The sequence below is a fragment of the Nematostella vectensis genome, chromosome 1, assembly GCF_932526225.1.
Source record: "Nematostella vectensis chromosome 1, jaNemVect1.1, whole genome shotgun sequence".
NCBI lineage: Eukaryota > Metazoa > Cnidaria > Anthozoa > Actiniaria > Edwardsiidae > Nematostella > Nematostella vectensis.
The window spans coordinates 11,303,935-11,326,094 of NC_064034.1; the positions used below are offsets into that span (position 1 = coordinate 11,303,935).

At 39.8% G+C, this 22,160-nt stretch overlaps 3 protein-coding genes and 1 long non-coding RNA gene across 5 annotated transcripts; 3 read left to right on the forward strand and 1 right to left on the reverse strand.

Moving 5' to 3' along the window:
- Nucleotides 1-341: 341 nt before the first annotated feature.
- Nucleotides 342-8,379, reverse strand: LOC5517404 (protein SHQ1 homolog). Its single transcript, XM_048728537.1, has 18 exons — nt 8,239-8,379; nt 7,515-7,911; nt 7,015-7,082; nt 6,878-6,942; nt 6,566-6,700; nt 5,633-5,745; nt 5,242-5,322; nt 5,048-5,160; nt 4,631-4,724; nt 4,368-4,408; nt 4,240-4,277; nt 4,092-4,145; nt 3,389-3,489; nt 3,000-3,053; nt 2,062-2,185; nt 1,556-1,676; nt 1,314-1,353; nt 342-1,245 (listed from the first exon to the last, which is right to left on the reverse strand). The coding sequence occupies exons 2-18, from the start codon at nt 7,587-7,589 to the stop codon at nt 703-705; spliced, it is 1,860 nt and encodes a 619-aa protein (XP_048584494.1). The 5' UTR covers nt 7,590-7,911; nt 8,239-8,379; the 3' UTR covers nt 342-702.
- Nucleotides 2,087-4,324, forward strand: LOC125567858. The gene is made up of 2 exons (XR_007311836.1): nt 2,087-2,205; nt 3,150-4,324. It is a non-coding gene; the product is annotated as an uncharacterized LOC125567858 (long non-coding RNA).
- On the forward strand, nt 8,350-17,939 carry LOC116601163 (cingulin). Its single transcript, XM_032361844.2, has 11 exons — nt 8,350-8,499; nt 8,816-8,997; nt 9,332-9,431; nt 9,989-10,081; nt 10,175-10,429; nt 11,394-11,579; nt 12,610-12,815; nt 13,075-13,177; nt 14,029-14,207; nt 16,384-16,609; nt 17,123-17,939. Coding segments are annotated over exons 1-11 (1,617 nt in total). The 5' UTR covers nt 8,350-8,498; the 3' UTR covers nt 17,209-17,939.
- Nucleotides 17,940-18,090: 151 nt separating this feature from the next.
- LOC5517470 (protein rolling stone) lies at nt 18,091-21,078 on the forward strand. Of its 2 annotated transcripts, none has more exons than XM_032361846.1 (2): nt 18,091-18,536; nt 19,894-21,078. In XM_032361846.1, the coding sequence occupies exons 1-2, from the start codon at nt 18,450-18,452 to the stop codon at nt 20,677-20,679; spliced, it is 873 nt and encodes a 290-aa protein (XP_032217737.1). In that variant the 5' UTR covers nt 18,091-18,449; the 3' UTR covers nt 20,680-21,078. The 2 variants fall into 2 exon arrangements, with proteins under 2 accessions (XP_032217737.1, XP_032217736.1); XM_032361845.2 differs by lacking the exon at nt 18,091-18,536 and adding an exon at nt 19,650-19,814.
- Nucleotides 21,079-22,160: the final 1,082 nt, after the last annotated feature.

Here is a 22,160-nt window from a genome sequence, read left to right on the forward strand (position 1 = left end):
GTTTTAAACGTCTTCTTCATGGAGGTTGACGGCAGTAAATTTTTTGACAATTATTGTCTGCCGGTGAGACTGTTTAATCATACGTTTTTGTTCGTGTTATTTTAATGACAATCTGCTAATATGCATATTAAGTAATCGTTCTGGCCAGGATATTTCGGTTAGTACAAGTGAATGATAAGAGTTCTAGTTCTAACGGTAACCTTTCTTCCTGTGGTTAAGTAGACAAAACAAAACCCTTCCTTTCGTTATCAAGGGTTTCGAAAGTCTTGGAAACCGCGCGTAGAAGTTATTTTTGCGCACCTTCAGCTTTGTATATGTCATTTTTTAATATAAGCAACACATTCTTTTTTCCGTTAAAGTATATTTTTTTTTGCATATCAAGGTAGTAGAGGGGTTTATATTTAAAGAAGGCCTATTTTCCAACATGATCGCGCAAATGAATTGACGACTATGATTTTAAAACCTTATGACATACGAATAAACTATGAGTAATTTGATGCTTATCAACCTCCTTTAACTGTCTTTATTTTGTATCTCAATAAGCTCTAAAGTAGCGAAAATGTGCTTCCGGCAATAACTGTCAGATAAAATAAAGCAATAAAAAAAGAATAAAAACAACCTCGAAAACAAAGCGTCCACAAAGCTGGTTTAGGTTTAGTAATGTTTAATTTCTCTTTTAATTCCAGAAGTCTCGTCAAGTAATCAATCCAAAAAAACAATTTTAGGTTTCTGGCTTTGATTTTCGTTCAGATCACTACTGAAAAATTTGATCTCCACATTTTCCTCCGTCGAAGAGTCTGATAAATCTTCATTAGGCTGCAATTCAGCCGCAGCCTTTGGGAGACTAGAGTCCGCGTTGAATGTGCCGCAACTCTCAGGAAGTTCTAGCTCCACTTTTTCGGGATCTCTGTCGCAAGATTGTAATCCTTGTTTTGTGGAAAAAGTCTCCTGCAATGATAATGACTCGAAGCTTTCCTGCAGTTGAGCATTAGAGTTAAGATTATTAACAGGTTCATTAGAATCTTCTTGGTGACTCCGAGCTGTGGCGTTTCCGCTTTCTTGTTCACTTTCACCGCTCGTGTCGCTATCACCGGTTGATTCACCACTATCATCACTTGATTCATCACTATCATCAGTTGATTCCTCATCATCATCATTCTCATCATCCGTTTCTTCTTCGAGCGATTTTGCAGCTGACACTAGTTCATCGAGTTCCCAACCAACATCCGATATCTTTAGTTTATACTATTATAGAAGAAAAAATGTAATAAGTCTTGTATGTCTAAGAATATTTTGAATATACAGCGACTAACCTCGTGAAGACTTTGTGCAAGCGATTTCAACTTCTTTTTACTAAAACAAAGCAACATGGACGGGTTAATGCCAAAATATGGCAACCAAATAATTACGATATTTTTACTAAGCTTTACGTATAAACTCAAAGATCCCCCCTTATTTTAGCCTGCGAAAGCAGATGCCTGGGCGGCTAGCTAGCTCGCTACACGATTTGGCGAAATTTAACACCCTGGGATATTAAGACATTAAAGGCACATACCTGACTTTCTGGATCCAGACACAGTAATCGGTAACGTAAAGATCGTTCAGCAAGTATCGAGGGTCATCCTGGTTGAACAAGTCATGAATTTCCAGCAGACACCTTAGCAAACGATGTCTCCCTGGAGTTAAAGCAGAAGGGTTGTTAAGTAATTAAGCTAAACATGTGTAAGCAGAAATGTAAGCAGACCTAACACTGCTGTACGGTTAGCCACATGTTGGTAAGTGCTGGTAAGAAGATAGAGCTCTACTTCGAAGCACCGGAAACAGAATGCCCGAACATGACTTGTTGTCTGGATACTCCAACACAAATAGTTAGCAAAGGATGAGACAGGATCTCCTTAAACTGTTGCATACATAAAACATATCGGAGGAGACTCATATGTCTATAAATTAAGTCCACAGGGAGAACAGGCACTCCCCTCCCCCCCCCCCGGCCCCTGGATCTCCGTCACTGGAAAAGTGCCACCTGGAGAGATGACAGGGGGCAGGAATAGTGTTATTTACCTGAGTCAAACAAAGCTTTGGTGTCCTCAAAAACACGTTCACATATCTTCCAGTTCCGATGGAGAGGGTAGCTTAGAGAGCGCCTGCAGCATGCTGAGACGACATCGTGCAGACTGGTGAACGACTTAAGGGAACACACAACAGGTTAGTACATGGTACTGTACGCAGACTGGTGAACGACTTAAGGGAACACACAACAGGTTAGCACATGGTACTGTACGCAGACTGGTGAACGACTTAAGGGAACGCACAACAGGTTAGCACATGGTACTGTACGCAGACTGGTGAACGACTTAAGGGAACACACAACAGGTTAGCACATGGTACTGTACGCAGACTGGTGAACGACTTAAGGGAACACACAACAGGTTAGTACATGGTACTTTACACTCACTGGTGAACGACTTAAGGGAGCGCACAACAGGTTAGTTCATGGTACTGTACACTTTTTACTAGATCTTAACCATTGTGAAAAATAATAATAAACACTTAACACTTTTTACACTAAAAAGTTGTTGTGAAAGAATATATATTCATTTTCACAGGATTCTCTTTTAGATACACTTAGTTTCATGAAAAAATAAATTGAGAATTCCATAGCTCTGCTGGTTCAATCTCCACCAAATTTGACATTCATATAAAGCACAATTGTGACGAAAAGCTTTGTTCTAGAATATTCAATTTCATTAGTAGTTTAAATATGAGAGAACCACAAATGCAAAAAAAAAAAAACGTGAAAATACATGTACAAATCCATAATCCTCCAAACTAATGACCAAAGGACCAATTCCTAAACGATCCTTTGAAACTGTTTAGAACTGATTTGCTGATTCTATCTTCTGTGATAAAAAAATAACAGCTTCTCTGGCAATGTGCTGTGAATTAAAAACAACGTTCTGCATCCTTCTGCATTTTCCTTATAATTATTTTTCCATTACCTCAAACCAAGAAAGGGTAGCACTGAGTTTATTGACTGTCCAAGCGGATTCAACCTAACAACAAGTGACAGGGACAAATAACACCAGAGTTAGTACAAGCTATTGGCTCATAAGAGAATATACAGTATTTCATATCATTTGTTATTGTAGGTTGGGCTGGCTGCAAAAATACAATCATCGGCAGAGGACTAGTAGTACTAGTTCTTAAACATATATTAGCGATAATTTGAATCTTTCAGGGTGTTGGCATGCAAGGCACCCCAAACTTTTTTTATTCTAGTGCTCATGGTGTTTGTCCAGTTAAAGGCAAGTTGGAGTAAATAAAGTAACTTAGTCTAACAGGTCCAGGAAAAGGGCTAGTAGTTCTGTGAGAATCAATCTTTTCTTACAGTGTTCTCGCCCTCAGTTGTCCTATAGTTATACGCATATGCAAACATGATGTCCACCAGCCCCAACAGTAGACTCTTCTGTTCACCCTCATCTAGAATGTCTATTTTTTTTGGGTGTGAAGGAAACATTTTATAATGAAGTACAGTGGAACCTGGATTTTAGGATATGCCTCAGGAGAAAGAAAAATCATAAAATCGAGGTATTGTTGTAAATAGGTCCTCAATTTTACGATATTTAGGATAATCTATTGAAAATATCATTGTAGCGAGGTTGTGTTAATAATCAACTTTTACAAAATATTGTACCCGTACTCTGTGAAAGAGTGTTCACAGTTACTCTTTGTAGAAATCTGTTTCGAGACCTGTCAAGTTAAAAAATCGATTAGCTGTACAGTAAGTATCTGGTGTCTTGAGTTGTTTTCTCTCTGTTGATAGAAAGAATCAGTAATATTGATTAATCAAGGTTAAAATTAAGCTCGGGAGAACAGATTTGTATTGTAAAATCGAGAATATCGTTGTATCCAATATTGTAAAATAGGTAATTTCTTATACATTTCACTGTATTTCCGTTAGGAGAAAGGAACACCATCGTAAAACCAAGGTTAACGTAAAATCTAGTATCGTAAAATCCAGGTTACAATGTATAGGGTTTTATGCCTATATGAAACTTTGCCCTAACTTAAATTTGGAAATCAAAGGATACATTCTTTGTTTGGCAATCTTCTCATTTTATCTTTCTCCTTCTCTGTAAGTTGAACTGTTAAGTGAGACAAGACAAGTTAATAAATATGTGGACAAATGAATAAAAATGTGAAACTTACTTATTGCTAAAAAACTATAAATATCAGTACCTGTATTTTCTGACTGGTTATTAATTTCTTCGTTCTCACTATTAGAATAAAAAAAAAAAAAACATTAAACACATTTATTGCCACTGATAATTTGTCTATTTTTCTTGTGAACACAAATCAACTCTCACCTGTTTGAGGTCTGAAATTCTGGAACAGTAATATTTCCTGCCTGTCCAAAAGTAAATACAAGTTTGTTACTTCACTAGAGAAATATAGCACGCATTCTTGTTCAGGATGAAAGGTTAATTGCAATTAGAAGTGCAAAGAAGATAAAGGTGGGAAAAGGGAGGGGGGGAGTAAAAATCCTCAGCCACATCCAGGATTCCTAACGGTTCTCTGTGGTGATAACAAAACACAATTGAGACAATTTGAATGATGCATATTTTCCTACCTTTGGTTCTACCGATGACTGCCTGTAACCTGTTGTCCATGGGGGTCTGAATGCCAGTATATGTTGAATTGATTCCTCATCAAAATAGTCAGCTCTTCAAATGCAACACAAATGCTACATTAGAATGAGCAGCATTAACATAAAACTACTTTTGATAAATTATCAGCATGATAAACTTAGCTCCAAAGTGAGGCTTATAAAATTAGTTGAGCACATTTTAGTACAAAGGTCTCCATAGCTACTCACAAAACTAAAACCCCATACAACATTAACCCATTGACCCCTGGCTATGCGGCCCCATTGTTCACACACTGGTCTTCCGAGGAGGATACGTACAGATAGTGCTCAGGTAACCCATTGACCCCTGGCTATGCGGTCCCATTGTTCACACACTGGTCTTCCGAGGAGGATACGTACAGATAGTGCTCAGGGTCAAATTTAAGGTCCTCAGAAGAGAGTCGGGCAGTTCTGATTTGAGATAATGACATCGATTCTGGACTCTGGATATCAGCTATCTCAAACAACTCCTCCTGTGATAAAGAAAAAAAATATTATTATTATTATTATTATTATGATATATTAGAATAGATGTGATGACTGTAAACACTTACCTGTCTTCGTTTGAGAATACCACTCTTTTGTCTTGCAAAACCATATTTCTCCTCTTCTTCCATGCTTAACTTAAGATTATCCTTGAATAAAACAACAGAAGTAGCCCCAAAAGCTGTAGGTTAAGCTGCCAGTAATGAAAATATAACCCCAATACACACATTTCTAAAATAAAATTGTAACTGAGTTGCTGTTTATAACAATGGCTATTCCTTAAAGATACAATGATCAAGAAAATAAACCTATGTCATTAAGAAATAGCTCTATGTTTATCTGACCAAACAATAACACATTAATAACACTAGCCTCCTTGAGACAGATTAAAACACATAGTAAACACACTCAAAGCTGTTCTAAGATCCACTGTAAGGAATGGCATAGTCAATATCTTACATGGGGAAATACTTGCTCAATCTCCCAGTCAAAGTCACTGCTATCATCACCATCATCAGCATCACCACCACCACCAATTTCATCCGAATTGAAAGATGCAGCCTTTTCTTCTCCTTAGAGAGGAAAAAGAAATAATCATAAGAAAGTGAAATACTTGCTCATTGCCATGCATATAATGATTGCTGAAAATAACACCTTTACCAATCAGCGTCTAAAATCACAACCTAGCAACCTCTTGAACTTAAGGTAAAATAGTAGTACAGTGTGTGTGTGGGGGGGGGGGGGGGGGGAAGCTGGCATGTCACACATTTTTTTTTTACCTTCTCTTGTCTTAGACAGGGTAAAAACTCAAAGCTTTAATCCCTCAACAGGATTATAAAAACAGGTATCCCATGTGAATTGTAAAAGTAGAATGCCATCAAGCCTTTTTATAAGACTTCCAAGCTTTGAGGGGTATTTCTTAATTTCTCAACACGTTTTTTTTTAATTCAGATACTTAGTCCTAAACAGGGTAAGGGTTACATACCCCGGTTGCAACCTATATCCAAACAGAGGCAGACTTGCCTCCCACCCACCCACCCCCCACTGGAATAGTCTTCCAGATGACATGTCACTTCACTGTGCTTTTACTGAGGTAGAATGAAAGTTCAGATAAAATTCACCAAATTTTCAAATTCATGTTGAGGCTGCAATCACTCCTTTTCTTAAAACTTCTAGAGCACACTCTCTATGATCAAGTAGGAAGCTAACAATACAGGCAAGACATAATCAATTAAACATACCCACATTCCACACCCAAGTGGTAGCATAGTTAGGGCTACATAGATTTAGGCACCCCCCCCCCCCCCCTCTTTCCCCTAGGAGCCAAAGCAGTCTTTTTCCAAAAAAGATTTCACCAAAGCCTATTTTCACATTTTATGTATACTTAATTACCATCATTGACAACTTCAATCATTGGTCCTGCTGGTGCTGGCAACTTGTTCTTAGGTGCAAGTAGAGTAGTTATCATGTCAAGATCTGGAAACTCCTGTCCAACATTCAGCTTGGGTATCTTGACAGTGAAAGTCCCTATGAAGAGGGATTTATCTGATTACACTTTGCAGATATTTGTACACATTATAGAAGTCAAGGGTAGAGTTGAAGCTGGGAAATTTTTTTGTCTCTAATAACAATGTTCCTTTAAAAGCGAGATGTGAGGCAAGAGTTGTCTGTAGTTATGTAATGATAAGCTTTTTTTTTACAAACCTTTATCAACATCATAGGCTGCACCTTCTCTACCATCTTCTATCACTTCTCCTGGGAGATTTAGCCTACAAAAAACATTGCCAGCAAGATCAAAATGGAAAGAAAGCGAAATTTGGTAACTTTTTGGTGCTACTAACCTTAAAAAGTAAGGCTTCACAAAAAACTTGAACTCTCTTCCACCAATAAAAAAATCAACATCTGAAATCTGCAACAAGTTGAATAAATTTGAAAAAAGTTTTAGCCTGGGTCATTTTACATGTAACAGATGTAAGAACTAACAAAATTATACCAAACTATTTTCTTTATAAAAACGTCACTAGAAAGTCCGAAAGTCTTGCAAACCAAGCGATGTTCAGGGCCGTAGCAGGGGGTGGGGCACTGGGGGCACGTGCCCCTCCAATATTTTGGAAAATTATAAGGGAATGACCAGTAGGAGCGTGGCTGTGCCCCCCAAATACTTCTTAATGTTTCTGTATTGTGTCTCCCCTCCCCCCCAATATTTCGAGGCCTGCTACGGCCCTGATGTTGGTGATCGATGGCTTTGGTATCAACTTATCTGTTATCGATCTTTGATGGGAAATCGTAGAGATTCAAAATATCAATTCTGTCGAGTTATAAAATAATTTAACCAACCCACCTTTACGTATGGGGTTTTAATCTCGACAATCACGAAGTTATCATCTTGTGTGAGCTCAAATCGCGGTGTAAGCATGTTTGAACTGAGTAAAATAAAAGAGTTTCCAACAATGCTTCATATGAGTACGTTCAGTCCGCCATGTTGAAAACAACTAGTTCCCATTTCCCGCGCTTTGTTCCCTCGCACGTGGTCATGCGGATGGCTCGTCCCAACCAATCCACAGGTAGATCAAAACTTGTTTCTCGCAACTTTTATTTTGCTATTTTATTGTTTTCTCATTATTGTGCTATCATCCTCGCTCTGCTTTCTGTGTCTACCGTACTCACTAGCTGTTTTTCTTGGTAAACTCATGTGAGTTATGTTTTTCTTCTTCGTATCTAGTTTCTTTCAAGTTCACCTAGATCAAAGGATTAGAAATTGCATTATTACAAGCTTTACAAATACACAGAATCCAGTGCACAAAAGCTTGAGAAAGATAATTCTAGATGTTCCATGTTTTGTTTTTGAGACGACTGTATATGTAATTTGGTAATCGACACTGTGTTGTTTCTGTCTATGATTCAGCAGTCCCGAAATTTCGTGACCTAAACTTCTAAATTTGGAAACCCCTTAAAGTAGTAGGGAGAATTTAGCAAGAACCTCAAATACACTCATAATAAAGTTTCCAGTTGCTCACTCCTAGAATTCCTTAGTACGCAAAATAATGTGTAACTATAATACAAACCTTCTACTTCAGGTTCTATCTGCGTTTCTGTTTTGTACATTTGGTTTGTATTCATTTTCTTGAATCATTTGACGCTGCTCTTGTTAAGAATTCTCGTTACATAAGTTCTTGGAATCATGCTGTCATGGGATTACCCGTTTGCTGCAAAGCAAAGGTAAAAAAAACTCAACTTCGTTCAAAACAGCGACAGATCACCCAACGCAATCAAGAAGAAGAGAGTTATTTCTAATTTTAAGGGACGTTGGTATCAAGATTTGAAAAGTGAGTTGCAAAGCTGTATACTTTCAAAATGCGATGTCCATCCGCTGGCAATTTGACTGGGTTGAGTTCGCTGTTTATGTGTAAAAGCTGCATACAATTTTGCTCCAGTTTATCATGCATACGTAACGTTTAATTCTTGTTGGTTTCTGAACCAAAAGACTTATTGGATCCCCCATGAAATATTTTCTTCCAATTTGCATTCCTTTGTTTATTCGTCTATTCCCTGTTTAATCGTCTTTTGAGATCAAACTTGAGCACTAAAAATTACCTCTCCTTCGCTCGGCCATATTGCATATTCAGTATTTGTGCTATTCAGTGTCTGAAGACAACTGTGAAGCAAGTATGGTATTCGTCGAGGCCTTAACAGGAGAGGAAAGTATTGAAGTAGTCCGAGAATCTCCTGAAGGCAGTACTACCGTAGAGGAACCCGAAATTACTAACTCGACAAATGCAACAGCCAAGTCAGATGTGACCCAAGAGAGGCAAGATATTGCAAAGGTTTGTTTGGGTGAATCTTATTTATGGTTAGCTTAGGAAGGGGGGAGGATCAGGCCCAGCGGAGGGGGAGGACCTGGGGAGCGACGGCCCACCCCTTTTGCGCTAAAAGAAAAAATAATTCAAAAAAGAAAGATTTTTTCGTATTTTTTATTTATTTTCGGCCCCCCCCCTCCACTTTTCTTAACATACATTAAGATGAAAGAGTAAAATTGTTTTTTTTTTAACAAATACTAAACTGTTTCTTTAAAATCCGAAAGTCTCTCTATTTTCTCTTTGTCAGATTGCTTTAATAAATTATTACATGGATTAAATAATAGTGTTTGTTTATTGTCAGGCACAAGCTCTTCCCAGTGAAACCAAAGGAGGATTATTTTACAGCAATCAGGAGAGCTTAAACCAACAAAAATCCAGGGTTAAATCCAAACCAAGGATTGGTAATTACATGTTAATTTGTTCTATTTTGTCACTATTTATGTAATCTAGTTATTTAATTTATCTTAAGATTTTAGCCAAGGGGCATGTTTTGCTTAGCCTTTGGTTCTACAGGACCGTAGCAGGGCAAACAGGCAACCTCCCCTCCCCCCTCAGTATTTAAAAATATATATAATTTAATGAACTGTAGTAAGGAAAAGGCTGTACCCCATAATTTTTTTTAATGTCTCTGTATTGTGCTCCTCCTTTAAGTTTCAAGCAGGATTCTATATAGAGGGAATTGTAGGTGGTATAGAAGGAGGGATGTGCCACAATATAATATGGCTAGGTTGAGCTTGTAATACCCAGTGGTGATTCATGGTTCACGGGCCATGACTGCCCTGTTGAATAAAGTCTGTGGTTAATAAATTGGACTCATTGTCATGCAAACATAATGGCGTGATATAGTGGCTGTAATTTTCAGGGTGAAGGTGGGGTTGCTTTTCCCTGATTGTGGTATAGCCCTAAGAATAGACCAAATAAAGCAACATTCTAAGATCATTTGTTCTCCATTATGTAGATGAGCACATCCAAGAATGCATCTCTTCACTGGCAGAGCTCTTACAGACACCAGAATACGCAACCCTCCACCCTATTGGACAGGAAGTCAAGGGTAATGGACATGGATCACGAATCAAAAATCATGGCTCCCTCAGCATTTGAACCTCTGACTTTGCTCTCATCTGACTTATTTTCTTTTCTTTAGGGCTGCTATCCAGTGCTATTAGGTTTGCAAATGACAGCTCCACGTCATTAAGCTCTGCGAACCAGATCTTGGAGAGCAGCCTTGAGGTTTTTAAGGAGGCATGTCAGGGTATCGCTGAGAAGTTTGAGCTGTCTGCTGAGAGCACCTCAGCCTTGGCTGAATTTAAGAGGTGCGAGAGGGAAAGGCAAGAGCTGATGAAAAGGGCAAGGATGAATGAGGCAGATATGAAAAGAGAAGAGGGACTTCACCACTTGGGTAAATTGACATGAATTTCAACTTTAACTTGATACTTGTACTGCACCATGTTGGTCAGTGTATGATTGCACATGGAGGTCAGTGTGTGACTGCACAATGTGTTCAGTTTGTGATTGTACATGGTGGTCAGTGTGTGACTGTACAATGTGTTCAGTGTATGATTGCACATGGTGGTTAGTGTGTAATTGCACATGGTGGTCAGTTTGTCATAGCCATTGTGTTCAGTGCATGATTGCACATGGTGTTCAGTGTATGATTGCACATGGTGATCAGTGTGTCGTAGCACATTGTGTTCAGTGTATGATTGCACATGGTGATCAGTGTGTCGTAGCACATTGTGTTCAGTGCACGATTGCACAAGTGGTCAGTGTGTGATTGCACATGGTGGTCATTGTATGATTGCACATGGTGGTCAGTGTGTCGTAGCACATTGTGTTCAGTGTATGATTGCACATGGTGATCAGTGTGTCGTAGCACATTGTGTTCAGTGCACGATTGCACAAGTGGTCAGTGTGTGATTGCACATGGTGGTCATTGTATGATTGCACATGGTGGTCAGTGTGTCATAGCACGTTGTGTTCAGTGTATGATTGCACAAGTGGTCAGTGTGTCATAGCACATGGTGGTCAGTGTGTGACTGTACAATGTGTTCAGTGTGTCATAGCACATGGTGGTCAGTGTGTGACTGTACAATGTGTTCAGTGTGTAATTGATTGTACATGGTGGTCAGTGTGTCATAGCACATGGTGGTCAGTGTATGATTGCACATGGTGGTCAGTGCGTGATTGCACATGGTGGTCAGTGTGTGAATGCACATGGTGGTCATTGTGCCATATAACATGGTGTTCAGTTTGTGATTGCACATGGTGTTCAGTGTGTGATTGCGCATCATAATCCAGATACTTTGTAACTTCTGTTTGTGATTGTTCCTAGTTGTTTCTGAAAAATATATTCTCTATTTTAGAGAGATCTATTGAATCTGCAAAGAAAGATGCATCAAAGGTACTTGAAAGACAGAGAAAGGAGGAGGAGGCGCAAGTTTTACGCAGGTTCAGAGAAAAGAAAGAGGACACAGAGACCTTGGTGAATGACGAGCTTAATGAGCTCAGCACCATGAGTGACTACTGTGAAGATGATATACAGAAAACAGGTGATGACACTTTTCCTGTTGAGATATCACTCAGCTATGTTCCCATTAAGTACAGGCTTCCATTGATGTCCTTTGTCAGGCTTTATGCCTGCTTGCCCTCTACCCTTCCCTGCTAGCAGAGGCCTCTTTTTTCTGTATTTCGCTTGGCTGGCGTTCGCGAGGAAAAGATACCTCTGCCATGGGTTGCAAGTTCGTTTGATCAAACCACCGTCCACGATCGTGGACGGGAGATCCAGAGCGCATGCTCCGTTCATTAATTACTGGACAATTTTTGAGCCCACAATTACTAGCGCATGCGTGAAGTGTATATCCGCATTCGAAACGGCGTCTTCCGTAGAAATATCACGCAACTAATTATAAAAGAAGCCATTCAATGCCTTGTCTTCATTCAGATTTTTCTCTCTTTTGACTTACGAGTCAATCTACCGTTTACAGCTTTTGTATATTCTTCTGGAATTAGCTGATCTAAGTTTACCAAAAAATTTTGTAACATTTTCTTCGAGTCCAACTGTGCGATATTTACATTGAAGAAAATCGCCTGCCTAGATGTCTTGGAATTTATCCCACAAACAAGATAAAACTCGTCTTTGCTGTGTTTGCTGTTCGATTTTTTTAGTGACGTTTTAGGTGATTGAAATTGAACAGTTGTTTGTTTGTTTTTTTTTTTTTTGAAGAGGAGAACTAACCGGAGTTTGATTCATAATTTGCGACAAAAATTAGCATATTGAGCTTTCGCGCGATGGTACGGGTTTTGGCACGTCATGCGGTCGCTTAGAAACGTTTCGACCTATGGTAGAGGCCAAGCGAAATACAGAGAAAAGAGGCCTCTGCTAGCAGGGAACCTATACCCCTACAAGGTAGTCAGATTTTAAGTAAGTTGAGGTGTCTTGCATATTTTTATTGGTTTAGAATTTTTTATCCAATATAACTGTGGTTAAATACATTAAAAATTCAAAAGACTAAGGCGGTAATTTTGGTTTTGTTTTATAATCTATCCACAATCTAATTCTGGAAACAAACCTGTTTTTAGAGCAAAGCTTGGAATACCTTGGTAATTTAGCAGAGACAGCCTTTTTGAAGTACACTGAAACAGATAAGGACCTGTGCAAAAAAGTCCAAGAGAACCGTGCTGAGCAGGAGGAACTGAGGCGCAGGCTGAAGGCTCTTCAGGAAGCAGAACAAGCCCTGGAAGAAGAAAGACAGTGTAGGACAAAGATGCAAGAACGAGCAGAGCAGGTTGGTGGGATAAAAGACCAAGAAGGCTAATCTGAGCTTAATTGCTATTCAAGAGGAGACCTACATTGATTTGACTTTTAAATTACTCTATCTTTTGATTTTATTCTGGGGCAGAGCAGGGGGGGAGGGCCAAATTAGTATGCAAGGGACATACAACAAGATACAGCTTGTGTGCAGAAAAGACACACAGTTTTGGATGACCAAAGGTCAGCCTTATTTTGGTTGTGGTAGTAAATGAGATTTAATCCTTTCCTTTAAGTCTGTGGAAAGAGCAAGAGAGGAGATGACAGACTGGAAGAGACAAATAGAGGAGCTGAGTGGATGTTGCCGAGCAGCACTGACAGTGATGTACCAATTCCAAGGTAGGACGAGGATACACAGGATGGGGTGGAGGGTATGGGGGGGGGGAGGTGGTAGGACAGGGGAAGGGGTCAAAATCATACAAAGAGCTATGGAAGTGTCTGATCCCTTAGCAAACCCAATAAATGACTCCAACAAAGCTAGCCCAGACAAAGTGATCTAGCTGTATCCATGGTGACTTTGGATGATTAGATGGTAAATTTCATAAATCTGCTAGGACATCGAAATCCACTTAGGTACTGTTTGAGGAATTTGAGGAGGATATTGGAAAAAAACAATTAATGGTAAACAGCACTATAGCACTACATTAGTTACTAGCACTACATTAGTTAATGTCTAAACATTTTGGCACTCAGTGCAGGCCCATACCTAGGATTTTTCTCAGGGGGGTGCGAAATCCGAAAAGTGGACTAAATTTTTATGGGGGAGGGGGGAAAGAGTGAGTTTTCTGATAAAAATCTGACCACCCTCAAAAGAACAAAAGAACATTTTTTATGCCTTTGCAGTATCGCCACGGGACGTTTATTGTCAGATTTGGCTTCAAATAAAGTGGCTTTATAGATTTATGACAACCAGAGTGATCTAGCTTATGCTTTATAGTTTTGTGTACAAATAGCATGTCTATTGAGAACCTAAAGTAGACTTTCGGCCATTATGGGGGGGGGGGGTGGATTCACACCCCCTGCACCCCCTGGGTATGGGCCTGCATTGACGTACTTGTCATGGGAACAGCTCATGTTTTTATAAGTGTCACATCAGGAAGGGTTGTAAGATGTACCCTTGTACCCTACAAGGCGTCTCAATGGCTGGTGCATTGCGCAGTCTGATAAATGTTGGTTTTGTTTACACACAGAGGGGTCGGCTAAGTTGATTGACAGCTCCATAGCCAATAAGATTGAGGAGGAAAAGCGCCTGCATGAGATGGACATCATGGCCCAGCGTGCACTGCGAGATGCGCTGGCAGCTGCAGCAGTGGAAGCCCAACAAACAGTTGAAACGTGCAACAGCAACTTGGACATGCTTAGACAGAGGGTAAGGCCAGATATGATCGCGTAGAGAAGGAAAGGCCGGGGCGGACTCTTCCTAAAAAGATGTACATATGCTCATTGAGAAAATGAATTTTAACCCTCAGGGATGGTAAAATGGGTGTGGTTTCTAAATTTTTCTAACCCTAAGGGATAGCAAAATGGGTGTGGTTTCTGGATTTTTAACCCTAAGGGATAGCAGAATTGGTGTGGTTACTGGATTTTTCAACCCTAAGGGATAGCAAAGTGGGTGTGGTTTCTGGATTTTTTTAACCCTAAGGGATAGCAAAATGGGTGTGGTTTTTCTTTTTTTAACCCTATAGGATAGCAAAATGGGTGTGGTTTCTACATTTTTTAACCCTAAGGGATAGCAAAATGGGTGTGGTTTCTACATTTTTTAACCCTAAGGGATAGCAAAATGGGTGTGGTTTCTACATTTTTTAACCCTAAGGGATAGCAAATTGGGTTTGGTTTCTGGATTTTTTAACCCTAAGGGATAGCAAAATGGGTGTGGTTTTTGGATTTTTTTAACCCTAAGGGTTCGCGAACGCCAGCCCAGCGAAATACAAAGAAAAGAGGCCTCTGCTAGCAGGGAAGTTTTAACCCTAAGAGATAGAAGAAATTTCAGATATCGCTGCGAACAATTGCTAGAGTGACAGCCGGCTTCACAGCAATCCAAAGGACAATGGCGATTATGATTTGCCAATTGACGTTCGTTGTCTTTAGTTGACACGAGATCGACTGATTGAGATTTAACAGAAAGTCTTACAAACTGTAACAGGAAGTGTGATTTGTATTTTTTGGGTCGGGTCATGGTAGACACCCTAAGGGATAGCAGATTTCCAGAAGACCCTAAGGGATAGCACTTAGGGCGAATTTTAAAGCCTAAGGGATGGGACGAGCATATCTACACTTTTTCGTGTGGAGAGTCCCCCCCCCCCCCCCCCCCCCCCCCACGGAAGGAAAGGGCATATTTAGATAGATAATAGGGGACAGTATTCAGACGACGATGTGGGGGCGGGCGGGGGGGAGAGAGACTGTATAGACTGAGGATATGCGGGTCCTTTTGAAATTTAGGCCGGGGAATCAGGCACACTTGTTTGGGTGAGGTTCCCTGCTAGCAGAGGCCTCCTTTCTCTGTATTTCGCTGGGCTGGAGTTCGCGAGGAAAAGATACCTCTGCCATTGGTCTCAAGTTCGTTTGATCAAACCGCCGTCCACGATCGTGGACGAGATCCAGAGCGCATGCTCCGTTCATTAATTACTGGCCACTATTTGAGCCCACAATGACTAGCGTATGCATGAAACGTATATCCGCTGCGGGATAATAAGCCCGCATTCGAAACGGCGTCCTCCGTAGAAATATCACGCGACGAATTATCAAAGAAGCCATTCAATGCCTTATCTTCATTCAGAATTTTCTCTCTTTTGACTAACGACTCAATCTTCCGTTTACAGGTTTTGCATATTCTTCTGGGAATAGCTGATCTAAGTTTACCAAAAAGTTTTGCAACTGTGCGATATTTACATTGAAGAAACTAGCCTGCCCAGATGTATTGAAATTAATCCCACAAACAAGGCAAAACTCGTCTTTGCTGCGTTTGTTGTTCAATCTTTTTAGTGACGTTTTAGGTGATTGAAATTGAACAGTTGTTTTCTTTTTTCGAAGAGGAGAACTAACCGGAGTTTGATTCATGATTTCCGACTTAACCCATGCAAAGCATATTGACAGCTTTCGCGCGATGGTACGGGTTTTGGCACGTCGGTCGGTCGCTTATTAACGCTCACGCATGCGCAACAGAAACAGTTTCGACCCATGGCAGAGGTATCTTTTCCTCGCGAACTCCAGCCCAGCGAAATACAGAGAAAAGAGGCCTCTGCTAGCAGGGAATGGGTGAGGTGGAGAAACATACAAAGAAGTATATGGATTTAAAGTTCCTTTAAAGGGGATTGCTGCACAGTTGAAATGTGTTGTTGATTTGACACCAGCCCCTCTGACAATATGTACGCAAGCTTACATGAATTGGAGGCCCTTAACGTTCCATACTTGGGTCTGGTCATCGTCTTCTAGCTTGATTAGATAGAAAAGCTTTGTCATAAATATTTAGAAATTGTATTATTATGATCATTGTGCATATATGACATATGACAGAAAGCATTGTTTTTTGTTTTCCTCATCTTCAGATGAAAGCAAAGAAGGAAGAGCGGACTAACGCGGCCAAGAGTAACCTGACCGTGTTTGTCGAGGAGCTCACTAAAGAATACAACAAGTACAAGGAGTCGTACAGCCAGTTCCAGCAAACAAAGGCCCAGAACGAACAGAACCTTGCCTCTTACAAGCAGCAGCTGGCCAGTGCAGACGAAAGACTGCAGGCTCTGGGAGAGGTCATTGAGTCCTTTGAGGACATCTGTAAGTGTGCCCTCACTGCGTGTGATGTTTCTCAGTAATGTCCATTCAACACTATCAAGGGCTTAGAACTGGTCTGCATTACAGTCGTGGGATTGTTTGGGATGAGGGGGTGCATGTAAAAACGTTTGACGACCCTTCAATGTAAAGTGGGGTTCGCACCTCCTGCACACAACCCTACGTACGCCTGTATGATATCTATTTAGCACAACACGGGCTAATGTCCGATATCGAGCATTATTCAGGTAAGGAGGTCAAGGGTTTGAGGAGTTTTTCCCTGATCTCGCTTTCTGTGTAGAATTTGGGTTAATGGCAAAATTCCACAGGGACCGTCCAATCGAAGTTTCTTTTGGCTTGAAGGTATAAATCCTTACCTTACCACAAAATCCCAAGACGCCACCGAGAGGGGCCCATGGCTATGACACTAATAGAAATACAAGCTTATAATAGCATTGCTTTCTTGACTTTCTAGTCAATTTTTTCCAACCTTTTAGCAAGTTTTTTTTTCTGTTTTAGATGCGAAGATCTTGAGAGAGAAAGAAGCCATTTGGGCAGTTGATGATGACAACGAAAGTCTGAACTCACTGGATGACTTGAACTGAGGAGTAGCGCTGATTGTCGTTGATATTTGGGGACTTAACAGTCAATCAGAACTTATAGTGGATTAGCTATATTTGTTGAATGAACTGGGGAGTAGCGCTGATTGTCGTTGATATTTGGGGACTGAACAGTCAATCAGAATTTATAATGTATTAGCTATACTTGTTAAATAAGGCCTACCGGAAGAGTTCAAGACATCAGCAAATTTCTAAAGGGGATTGCACCATTGGCCCCGCCCTTGATCCCCTTTTAAAAGGGAAAGAACGTGGAGTCTTGTTCTCTATGTTTTTGTGATGAACAATCATTCTACATACAGAACCTGAATACTAATTGTTCTGTTTGGGACACTGGATATGTTTTCTTGACTTTGATCGATAGGTTTTAAAATTCAAGAAGGTCAAGATAAGTTTTGCGCGTTTTTACAATCGTTAAAAAATACCTTGTCCTCGTCGTTTTTTTTTTTTTTTTTTTTTTTGTAAACGTTGAATTGTGGGACTTTACGAGTAGGCTGGCCATTTTCTAAATACGCCACAAATGCGATAGGCAAAAGACATTTAAGATTTTAGTAATCTACTTTGAATAATAACCGCTGAGATCCGTAATACACTTGGTGTACATTATCTTACTAATAATCGAACATAGCTGTTATGCTGTACATAAAATTAGTGTATCAAACATGTATATTTAAAGACAGTATAGGATGTCGTAGATACAATAAATATTTGTTTTGGCATTAATCTCCATTATTCGTATACTAATAAATGTTTCCCTGTGGTGATGCGGTAGTGACCATTTTTCATAAACAATTTTGTAATGGTTATGTTAAAATTAAGATTATCAGATGGAAGTCATAAACATAACTTGAGGTGTAGGTTGGTATTTCTTACGATCGTCCTCCTCTGATCTCAACAATTCAATATATCGTGACTAGTTCATCCCTCCTAAATCTTATCCTTGAAGCTTTTTGTCCAGCCTGCGTGTGACATATACTGTTAGGCAAAGTCACCTAAGTACTCAAGTATTGTTTTCAAACAAAGCAGAAATAGAAAGTGCAAGAAAAAAGGAATTAATTTTTCTTGTATCGAAACTTTCGCTTTGACGATTGCGTGACAAAAATTTGTTTACCCACTGACGAATTCATGAGACAGATGACACATATTTCCGTCATCAAAACACGCAAGCTGAAGGCGAATATTCAGTGTCACTGCTTTCTTTAAGGAGACCGAAGTCGTCTCATCTCAAAATGTGCAGCAAAGGGTGCAAAAAAGAGTTCCACCCACGAAATTTCAAACTGTGGCATTGCTGTGTGGAGCATCTAACTGAGTCCCCCGTAAGTATTTCGTATTTTGTTAATGGTTTGAATACAAGGTATGCTGTGTGCTGCGCTTTATTTTGTTTAATAACTATTACTGAGAAGTCATTTCAAGAAATTGCGATCGTTTATCGGTTTCTGTGTGGCGTTGCACTACTTTATTCGCTATCAAAAGGTTTTTTTTCCATTTTTTAAGTGTTTCCAGATTTTATATAATCATGATTCAGTTCAGACACCTGAATTATCATACTCCAGTGAATGATTTGATTCCAAGGTGGATTGGGGGTGTCTTCATCGCATTGGACAAAGATCGGGGGTTTCGCCGTTTGATCCTTTAGGTGCAGCGAGTAAACTAGCTGTTTGGAAAACTGAACTCAAACTCTGTGAAAATAGTTCTAAAACATTTAGCGATAAATGATGCGGTACATACGAGACTAAAGCGTGTACGAAATCGCGATGATACGGAAGAATGGTTTTGCGATAGGGGTTTCGCTGGGATTGTTTAATTATACGCGACGGGTGCATAACAGAGCGACAAAGCTCTGTTACAGGTACAGCTCAGCAGGGAGTAATGAGGTAAATGTGAAGGAAATCCATGCATTGGAATTACAGGACTTTATTTTATGTTTTTTGTCTCATTTTTATCCTTTTTTAGATTGAAATTAGTTTATCACCATGAAAATCCAAACCAAATGATGCTTTCTTTCTTTAAAGAAACGTCCTCATATTCTGGGAAAACACATCCTGTGCAATAATTTCTACAAATTACCAAATTTTGCCAAAAGCAGCAGACGTTCAAGTTACCAACCTCGCCCAGGGTCTTCTGACATACCGTAAATGATCTAATAAACGCCCAGGGCGTTAATTAAACTTCGATGGTCCAAGGGAATCGAAGAGAAGCTAATCTCAGTTCGGATCAAGTTAAATTATAGTCTGCTTGCCAAGCCAAGCGTTTCTTGACATTGAGCAAGTCTCAACCAGTAGAAGACAAGCTCATATTAAGCAAGAAGGCAATTTGAATTTGATTTATATTACCGGAATTCTTATGTCCTTTGTTTTTAAGCTGGGAGGGAGGGTAGGGGGGGGGGCGTAAGATAGAGAGGGGCGTTTAGATCACGGTATCAAAAATTACTAGTTACCAGACCCCAAATGTAATTTCGGCCAACATGGCGAGCAGGAAACCGAAAATAAGCTTACAGTATGTGGAGAAAACTGTTAATTTTCGGGAGAGAACGGTGTCTCTGTGGCCATCGTAGGATTTGGCATGCATCAGTAGATGAGATCACTGAGTCAGCTGTAAGGATTTATTTAACAAATATCCAAAAATCTTTTTTAGCAAAATAGTTAGTGGTGATTTTATGCTTTTTTTTTACAGTGGCTTCCCCTACCAGTGTTTGTGGGCTTCCGTGTAGTTATTTCCATTCTCTGTTGCGTCATATGGCTCTATAATGTCATTTCAAAGGGAAAGTTCTTCATCTTCTATACCAACTGGAGTTTTACGGTTGCCACCATCTATTTCATAGTGTCTTCCGTTGTGTCGATGATGCAGTATCTAGCCAAGCGCAAATACCCAGAAAAACCTGGTGCAAGCAAAGCTGTTGATGTAGAAATGCAGCCAGTTAACGCAAGCCCCAACCTTCCCAGGCCAGACAATGAACACCAAGATGCCATCGGAGCCCACCACATGATCACATGGCTACTGTACAACATAGCTGCCAACATGACTCTATTCCTAACTATTGGGTACTGGACAATGATAAATGATCCAGACAAAAATCCTAATACTTTTGTGGGAGTTTTTAAGCATCTTTTTGTGGCTATCTTTTGTGTCATTGACACTTTTATGAGTAGAATCCCAGTTAGAATTTATCATTTTGTGTACACGCTCATAGCAACAGCTGTTTACCTAATTTTTACAATCATTTATTGGAGCGTTGGGGGTACAGATCTCCATGGAAACCCATACATCTATACGGTACTTGACTACGATTCCATGACAACAGCAGAGGGTTTTATAGTTGTGTTCTTCTTCTTTATTGTCATCCCTGTTGTACAGCTCTTTTACTTTGGGCTGGCCAAATTTCGAGATTGGTTGATTGCTAAGCATGAAGAAAAGCAAATCACTAAAATATGGTCCCAGAAAGATGAGGAGGAATTTTAAAACGATCAGAACCTTTGCGATGGGTTGGGCAAAAAAAAATGTAAATAATAATTGGTGTGCCCCTTCTATTTAAAGTGCAGGACTGAAATCAATGTGCTTCCTAGGCATCCTGCTCCACAGGCATAGTTTTTAAGCTTAGCTGCATGAAAATGAACTCAGATATTAGCATAAAAGGGAATTCTGATGTATTAGAAAAGGAAAACAAATAGCAGAAGACATAGGAAAATTTAGTGTCTGTCCCTGAAGCAAATAGTAAATATCTGAGGCTTGCCCCTGAATAAAGTTTCTAGCTACGGCCTAATTTAGAATAAGGAGTCATCTATATGATTCAAATGAACCCTGTATCAAAAAGAAATAAGCATTTATAATGTAAGAATAAAGTTTAAAGCCGCATTGTCACCAGTTTACTTTCGGTCGATTACGTAACACAATCTCCGATGATTTTTAACGGAAAACGCGAAAAATATTTCAAAATATTGAAAGCGGTTTGTCTATCGCAAGTTTCTTCGAGGATGTGATTGATAATTTAGAGCGGATGGCATGTAAATATCTCGGATTCTAATAGATTCTTTTGTCTTTTAACGGTCGAGGTTTCCGTCGGACCTCCGGAAGTGAACTGGTGACAATGCGGCTTTAATTAATGCTCAATGTTTCTGATCTGATATTTTTATCTAGAGCTGTCTTCAGGTCTTATTCAAAATGGATAAAAGTAAAAATAAAATGCTTACTACTTTTTTCAATAAAGTTGCTTATTCTTTGGTACCCTGCTAAAAGACGCGAATCAGCAAGTCAGTGGTGCTTGGAAAAAGCAAAGAGAAAAGCTCTGGGTATCTTTTTGGCGAAACTAAAACTGAGAAAATCAACATTTCATGATCGCACTTTTCACTGAAGGCCCTGTCACACGTAGACTTTTCGGCTGCAACTTGTCTCTCAAAATATTGTTGCAGGTCGCACGCGCCCTGTCACACGTGAAGTTTTTCCTGCGACTTGAAACAATTCGTTGCAGAAAGTAGAAGATGTTCTACATTTCGTGCGACTTTGAGAAATGCAAAACAAGTTGCAAAGGGGGTGTCACACGCAAAAAAAATGCGCGTGCGACCTGTAACCATTTTTTTCGAGACAGCAAGAGAAAAAACGTTTGTGTGGCAGGGCCTTTTTTACATATCAAACATATTCCCCACATATAGTGTCCTTCGTATGTTAAAATGCTGATTCCTGTCAATTTGAGACTTGCGGTCAAAATTCGTTAGAAAAACTTGATCGCTTGGTGAAACCTTTTTCTCACTGATCTTGAAAAGCCCTTAGACCCTGGCCTCCAAGAGGTCGGCCAAGTGGGTATGAAGGTCACCCAAGTATTAGTATGAAAATGGATAAAAGTAGAAAAAAAATTGCTCACTCCTATTTTCAATCAAGTTGCTTATTCTTTGGTATCCTGCTAAAAGACGCTAATCAGCAAGTCAGTGATGCTTGGAAAAAGCTCT